This window comes from Neomonachus schauinslandi, chromosome 13 (assembly GCF_002201575.2).
Source record: "Neomonachus schauinslandi chromosome 13, ASM220157v2, whole genome shotgun sequence".
In the NCBI taxonomy this organism is placed as follows: Eukaryota; Metazoa; Chordata; class Mammalia; order Carnivora; family Phocidae; genus Neomonachus; species Neomonachus schauinslandi.
In genome coordinates this window covers 90,119,715-90,127,533 of record NC_058415.1, presented here as the reverse complement: position 1 = coordinate 90,127,533, position 7,819 = coordinate 90,119,715, and the positions used below count along the sequence as shown (strand labels likewise).

Below are 7,819 nucleotides of genomic sequence, written 5' to 3'. Positions count from 1 at the left end.
TTGGTGGAAGGAGCATCTGTGGGCTCTGCAGGGCTGCGGACAGATGCAAGTCCTGGATTTGCCCTGTGAGGTCTCGGGCAAGTCCCTGCTCCCCCTGGGCCTCGGTTTTTGCTTTTGTCAAATGGGTGTATTGGACTCGGTCCGTCGTTTCCAATGGCTGGTTTGCAGCAAAATGAGAAAAATGGGCACAAGGTTGTGAGCTTTACTTAAAGCCAAGTGCCTCCATTTAACCACTGCTAAATGAATGGCAATTCTGATGGTATATCCTAGTTAACATTTGGTGGCGTCTTTTCTGGAGTAATGGTAATGATGTTTGGTTTTTGGGTTTTTTACTACCCTACTTGGCAGAATAAGCAGTGGGCAACTCTCAGTTGGTCCTTACAGTTGTTTTTTTTATATATATATTTTATTTATTTATTCGACAGAGGGACACAGCGAGAGAGGGAACACAAGCAGGGGGAGTGGGAGAGGGAGAAGCAGGCTTCCCGCTGAGCAGGGAGCCCGATGCGGGGCTCGATTCCAGGACCCCGGAATCATGACCCCAGCCGAAGGCAGATGTCCAACGACTGAGCCACCCAGGCGCCCCATGGTCCTCACAGTTTAAAATGAGGTCTTGTGCCTGGGTGCCAGGGCAGAGGAGCTCGAGGGGAGAGTGCAGGGAAAGTTTCGGGAATGAAGCGGTAGCTTGGCATAAGCGGGGACCTCCTGTGCTCCCCCTGATAGCACCTAGCTGGGCTCACACCTACCCGGTGGCCCCACTGGCTGAGCCCTGCTTTGGTCTCGGTGACTTGTACCTGCCACCTTTCCAGCTCTGGGTGATGATTTCCCTGCAGGCAGGGGGAATGGGGATGGGGCCTTGGGGTATTGGAGGAGACAACAGGGCCCACCCCAAGAGGAGCCGGTTTGAGCTGGGGTTGCTGGCCCAGCTCAGGACAGAGCCCCATCCACCTGGCCTTGGCTGGCCCATGGCCTGGTACCAGCGGGAATTCCTGGCCCTGCCCATCATGGGAGCAGGTATGACAGCCATGCCGATGACACCAGGCCTAGGCACTCGGGTGCTCGACTCCATCGGGGCAGGCAGGCACACGGACGGGCAGATCGGCAGAGGGCCTCCCTGGGAGCCCACCCCCTGCCTGGCTCCCGGACTGCCATGGCCCGGGAAGCCAGGCCCACTGTGCCCAGGGCCAGGAAGGGCTGGGTATTCTTCGCCTGTGTCTCTGTGGTGACTGCCAGGCGCTGGGCCATTGCCCGCCGCGCCACTCTCCGAAGCCCCACACCTTGGCCGGCGCCCGTGCCGGCCGCAGCCACGGAGGTGAGTTTCCAGGGCAGGCGGTACCTCTGGCGGGAGGCTGGGCGGGTCCCAGCAAGGGCCCACCACCCAGGAGCTGGTCCCCCAACCGCTACCCCTCCCTCCCTCAGAACTGGTTGAAGGAGCCCAGCTGGAAGCCAGCGGGCGTCCGCAGCCCCCACCTGGGTGTGAGAGGAGGGGGCACAGCGGGGACCCGCCCAGGCTGGCCTGCCCACCTGCCCCCTGCCTGGGCGGCCGCTGCCGGGCAACCGTGGGCTGTCATAGTGTCTCCTGTTCCTATGGTGCTTCTCAGATTTCCAAGGGCTTCTGTGTGTTGTTTTATTACCTGCTCTCCTGAGAGACAGGTGATCGCATTATCAGTATCACCCCATCTTCCTGCTGGAGAAACTGAGGCCAGGAAGGTGCAGAGCAGGGACTGGAACACAAATCTAGCCTCCAGATCTTAAGAGAGAGCTTCCCAAACCTACGCCGCATCCTCGGTGCGTGTGCCGTGCTTCTCTGATGCAGGCTCTGCGAGGGACGGGACCCCCGCCTCCGACTCTGTTCGCCTCTCCCACTGTCCCCTCTCTGTTACGCTGTGTTTCGGGCTCTTTTGCATTTCCATCTATCTATGTCCCTTTCTGCCTCTTTCTCCTCTCCTCCCTTCACCTCCAGCCGTCACACGGCGGATGGGCGGCCCTCAGAAGTGTCGGGTGTCCGTGATCTCTGGGGTATCGGGCACTGAGCACTCCAGGAGCCGGGGGACCATTGTCAGGGTGGCCCCCATCCGCACTGTGTGGATGGCGTTTACCACAGTGAACGGGCTGCACTATGCTCCTCTGAGTGCCCCCTGACACCCTGGGAGTTGGTGTCAGGGGTGGTGAGCGCCCACTTCCAGGGGAGGACCGCGAGGCCCCAGAGCAAGCTCAAGGCTGATCCGGAACCCTTGGCATGCCAGTCCTGGGCCATTTCCATGGCTCCAGGCGTTGATATATTTTGCCCTAGTTGCCCTGGGACAGTAACGCCCTGTGAGATCAGAGATTGGGGGGATGGATAATGATGTCACATCCCTCCACCCAGGATGGTCTCCTGGAGGTTTGGATGCTTCATTTTCTGCCTCCTGACCAACTCTGAGCTCGCCCTCCCGCTAGTGGGAAACCCCCCTCCCCCAAGGAGGAGGAGGAGGAAGAGAAGGAGGCCCCTGGAAGTTCCCAGGAACGCAGAGACAGAGGAGGTGGGGCTCAGCCTACGCTCTTGGCCCAGGTGCATCACCTCCTGCCAAGGTGTGTGCTCACCCGCCCACAGAAGGCCAGCCCAGGAGGCAGGCAGGCCAGGAATGGTGACGTCAACAACAGGAAGTGACCCAGGAGCCCAGCCAGGCTACACCCTCTTCATGTCCTCCTCGGGCTCTAAATATTGCCCGCAAAGGACAGACAGGGGACCTCCACCTGTGCAGAGAGAGGTGACCGCTCCTTCACCAAGGCCTGACCCAAGTCTGGGTGGCCAGCTGCTCTTTCTCACTCGGCCACCAGTGCCCTCTGTGGCCTTGGCCGAGCCCCAGGTTGGAGGAGGTGACGCGCAAGGCCTGTGGTTGCCTGGACATTGCCTTGAGCCCCGTTGCGGCTCTGAGACCTCCCCAGCACTGCATCTGGGCCCAAACCCCATTCCCCGGGACCCCGTGCCAAAGCAGAGCTGGGTCTTGATTTGAAGGACAGCTGGAGCAGCACGCATGAGTCACCCGTCACGTCCTGGACAAGGGGTGGGCGGCACGTCGGAAGCACGGGCCAGGCAGGACACGGGATGGCCCGAGGCGCCAGGGACCATAGCAGTTCTGTGTGAGCCGGGCTGGGCGTGGTGAGAGAGGGCCCCCAGATGCAAGCCGGGGCCACTCCAAGCAGTTGGTCTTTTGCCCTGAAGGTAGTGGGGCCACTTTTGAAGGGTCAAGACCCCTCTGGCTGCCATGCATCTGGGGGACCAATGGTGGGTTGGAAGCAGGAAGGAGAAGGGGCTCCAGAGGTTTGGCCTCCATACCCCTCTTCCTTCAACTGGAGGCGGCTGCTCAGGAGGCCTCCCAGCCAGGGAGCGATGGAAGGCCGGGCGGGGCCTGAGCCTTGCCCAAAGGAGACAGCTGCCGGTCAGCTCCCACCCAGCCTCCTGTGGCTCGGAAACACAGACCCCATGTGGCCGGATTGTCCGAAGTTACAGGAGAAGCCAGAAATGTGGATTTTTATATGAAATCAGCTGACCTTTTACCGTTGGCTCAAAAATTTAAAAATACTTTGCAAGCCAAACAAAACACACGGGTGGGCTGGATGTGGCCTGCTTCCAGCCCCTGACTTGTCAGTTCTCAGCCTGTCTTGCAAGCTTCCCCTGCAGGGAGCATCCTGGTGGCAGAACAGTCTGTACGGCATAGCGTTGTTCTCGGGGCTTCTTGTGACCCCCGAGGAAGGGCAGGTGCACTCCCCAGGGAAAGGCTGGGAACCTGGGACTGCTGGGGGTGGGGTGAGCTGTGAGCAGGATGAGGGATGAGAGGAGGGCCCCAATCCTAATAACCCCACACTTTCTACAGTGCTTTATGCTGTTTCTTCCAGCAGACCCTCCAAGGGCAAGGGTGATAACCTTGGTCTTCACTCACCCAAGGTCACTGGCCTGCCTCCAGCCCCATGTGAGCTGTGTGGCTCAGTTTCCCAGCGGCCCACAGCCGTGGCCTCCAAAGTGAAGCCCCCAGCCTCTTTGTTGTAAGGATGCTAGGAGTGCCCCTGGGTATGGGGCAAGTCAGGAACATGGAAATTGGGGAAGCTAGCCAGGTGTCTAGAGATTGTTGCCCTCCTTTGATGGCCTGCTGGGAGCCTCAGGGACATCGACGGTGAGGCTCAAACTCTGTCCTTTTTCCTCTTTTAATTTCTATGATGGCAAATTCCAACCAGACAGGAGAGTGGAGAAAGTACACGAATGCATCCCAGCTGTAACACTCCCCAGTGTGCGAGGACACTCTCATTTCTGCTCACTGCCCCCACGTCCTGCGTCCCCTGCAGCGGACAATGTTTGCGCAGATCCCAGGCATACAAATTCTAATATGTCACTCTAATCGTAACTGCATTACCACGATCACACCCAGAAGGTGGTATTGATTATTGTCAAATATCCAGCAGTGTTCAAATAATCTCAATTGTCCTTTAGGTTTTTCGTGGTTTTTTTTTTTTTTTTTAATAGTTGCCCTGTTAGAATCACCATCCAAAATCCACGTGGCATTTGGTGACGTCTCTTACCTTTCTTTTCATCTATGGCTTCCCCTTTATTATTCTTTCCCTCTGGAACAGATTTGTTGAAGAAACTGGGTGGTTTGTCCCGTAGAGATTCCTACGGTCTGGAATTTATGGATTATATCCTCATGGTGTGTTTAACATGTTCCTCTGTTCCCCCATAACTCCCCCAAATGGCAGTTACATGCAGAAGGCTGGTTGGGTTCGTGGTTAGTTTTCGGCAAGAATGCTTCGTGGGTGATTTTGTTCTTCCATGAGGCGGCACCTGCTGCCCTGGTCCCCTTTTCTGGGCTGCCCCTGCCCTTGGTACGGGGTCTACCCCGCAGCTCTGGGGCAGGATTATTTAGGGAAGTGCGTGATGGCTCAGGAGAGGGTCTTTCGAGCCGGAGGTGCCCCGTGAACCGCAGCCCTGGTCACTGACAGCGTGGGCCAGAGTCTCTGCCCTCTTTGACCTGGGGGCGCCCAGCACCTGCGTGAGGTGCTTTACCTGTGCTGTCTCCTTAGTTATGCTCCCATTTACACAGGAGAGAGCTTGGAGGTGAGGTGATTTGCCTGGGGGAGAGGGGGACACACAGTTAAGAATAGGGTGGAGCTAGTTTTCACGCCCAGGATTCTCGGTGTCCAAGCCTGCCCTCTGCTACACCAACACTCTGGAAACTAAGATGTGTGTGTGTGTGGGGGTGTGCCCGCGCGCACGTGTGCATGCAGCTGGAGCGGTGAGCAGGCTTGCCAGGACCCCAGAGGGGAGCCCCAAAGTGGGGTGGGGGTGCACGAGGCAGGGAGGGGGAACGAGGCAGAAGGACTAGTTGAGTAAAGGCTATACCACCCTGCCCCCTCCCTGCAGATAATGTGCAGGCAGCCCAGCCAGCTGTGCTGGTGGGGGAGGGGGGTAGCGCTGGATTCCCCACTCCTCACCTCTCCAGCCTACCTGCGCCCCTCAGCCCCGGCACCTGGACATTCAGGGTTGGAGAGGTGGGGACCTCAGGTGCATTCCTCCAGCCCTTTTGAGTCACCTGGCCTGCATGGGCCCTTTTCCATGCTGTAAAATGGGCTTGAGCTTGCTTCCCAGGCCCCTCCCTGGGAGAAGGAGATAAAGACAGCAGAGCAGAGAGAGATAAGTGAGGGCAGGCAGGTGCTGGATTCACTCCGAATTCCCAGAGGCGCTGAGCACGTGGCCCCAGGAGAAAGATTGGGAAGAGGAGCTTCTAGCCAGAGGGCGGTGGCCAGTGGCCAGGTCACCCTTTTGTTGCTCTATGAGGACCTCCTTCCTCTAACTGTGCCTCCCCAACTCGCCTTCCCTGGGCTCAGAGCCCAGAAGCTTCCCAAACGGCCTCCTAGGAATCCTCACTCCAAACTAAATCTAGTCATCTTGCTTTAAAAAAAAAAAAAGCAAACAGCATTTATTACATGTGTGGGATTATTAAAATGTAGAAAAATTAGAAAACTCTAGAAATGAAAAAACAAAAATATACAGTACCGGTCAGAGATAACCACCAACACTGTTACAAAGTAGCTCCCTCTGGTCAAATGCATGTGTGCAATGTCTGGTCTGAAAGCATATTGGGCAGCCTGGTTTTCCTACTTCCTGGTTACACAGAGCATGCCCCGCACGGTGGTTCTCCCGGCCTGCGGTGGCACCAAGGGTCCTGTGAGTTAGCAGAGGGCATTTGAGTTGGTTCAGTTTGGCAGAGTTGTAATCCACGTTTCCATAAATATGCTTGTGAAGAGACCTGTGTCCATCCCTCTGATTGCGTCCTTAGGGTGAATTCCTAAGAGTGGATCATCGAGTCAAAGGGCAAGAGCATTTTTAATGCCCTTAATAGAAACTGCCAGATTGTGGTTTTCTACCTGTCTTTGTCAAGGCCTTGGCTTCCTGGCTGGATGGTGCTCAAGCTCCCCCGGTGGGTGGGGCTTGCTGCAGACCCACTATGCGTGGAGATCTGAGGCTTGGCACACAGTGGGCACACACAATATGCTTATGGAATGTGTAGTCTGGTCCTGCCCTCTCATTTTACAAGTGGAGAAACTGAGGCCCAATGGTAGGAGACCTGGTTCTGGAGAGGTTGGTAGTATTGCCAGGGCTGTAACAGCAATGGTGGGGGCTCTTTGAGGGCTGAGGCCAGAGGCCAGGCAAGGCCCCAGCAGTGGGCTAGGTGCGCAAGACGGTCCCACTCATTTATGCATCTATAAATACCCTCTTGACCCTGCTGTTAACATCCAGCCTCCCTCTACCTCACAGGCTTCTAGAGGTAATGCAACAAGGCCTCCCTAGCCCAGCAGCCTGACTCCCACCCTGACCCCTGCCCTGAGATCTTGAGCACTCAAGCCACCAGGGGCCCCAGCTGACCAGCCCAGTGACAGGTGCTCCAGCAGGCAGTTGTCCCTCTTGACCCCTTACTTTCCTGAATGTCTGGAAGGCTCCGACCCCCGTGGCATCTGTTGTGTTCTACCCCCGCATCCCCCCAACCTTTTTTTTTTTTTTTTAAAGATTTATTTATTTGAGAGAGCGAGAATGAGAGAGAGTACATGAGAGGGGGGAGGGTCAGAGGGAAAAGCAGGCTCCTCGCCGAGCAGGGAGCCCGATGCGGGACTCGATCCCGGAACTCCAGGATCATGACCTGAGCCGAAGGCAGTCGCTTAACCAACTGAGCCACCCAGGCGCCCCCCCACCCCCCCGCGCAACCTCCTTGACAGCTCTTCCTCCACCTCCTTTCTGCTCCTACCTCCTCGTCGGCACGGCTGTGGGGCTGAAAGGTAATAGTGCACACAAAGCAAGGGCAGGGCTTCTCCCCAAGCACACATCAACACTGAGGACTTCACACGCACACGTGCGCCAAGCACACATCCAGGCACGGGCACCGGCCAGGTGCCGTACGTCAGTTCACCAGCGTGACCCTGTCCGATGAAAAAACAGGCTCGGAGAGGGTAAGCAATTTATCCGAGACCACGGAGCTAAGCTTAACTGGAATCCCTGGGAGGCAGTTCTGACACCAGGGCCACTCAACCACGTGTCAACAGCCACGCAACACAGGCACTGCACCCGCGCACGCACCCACGCAGGGCGCCTAACCGCGGCCCCCACAGCACGCACAGCACGTGCACTCCGGGGCACAGCCGGCCGGCCCGCGGGGGCGCGCGCGCACACACACACACGCGTACACAGCCTCCCCCAACTACGCGGCATCTGCGGCCCCGCCCCCCCGCGTCGCCGGCCCCGCCCCGAGGCCCCGCCCCCGGCCTGACCTCCGCGGGGCCGGGCCGCGGGCGC

At 57.8% G+C, this 7,819-nt stretch overlaps 1 protein-coding gene across 8 annotated transcripts in view; it reads left to right on the top strand.

The window, feature by feature from the left end:
* The first annotated feature begins 1,107 nt into the window (after positions 1-1,107).
* The window catches only part of RALGDS (ral guanine nucleotide dissociation stimulator), a 28,641-nt gene continuing 21,929 nt past the window's right edge, over positions 1,108-7,819 (top strand). For all 8 annotated transcript variants that reach the window (XM_021691366.1, XM_021691364.1, XM_021691367.1 and 5 more), the window contains exon 1: positions 1,108-1,312. In XM_021691366.1, coding sequence (XP_021547041.1) covers positions 1,151-1,312 — 162 coding nt within the window. In that variant the 5' untranslated portion in view covers positions 1,108-1,150. The remainder of the gene's footprint in view (positions 1,313-7,819) is intronic.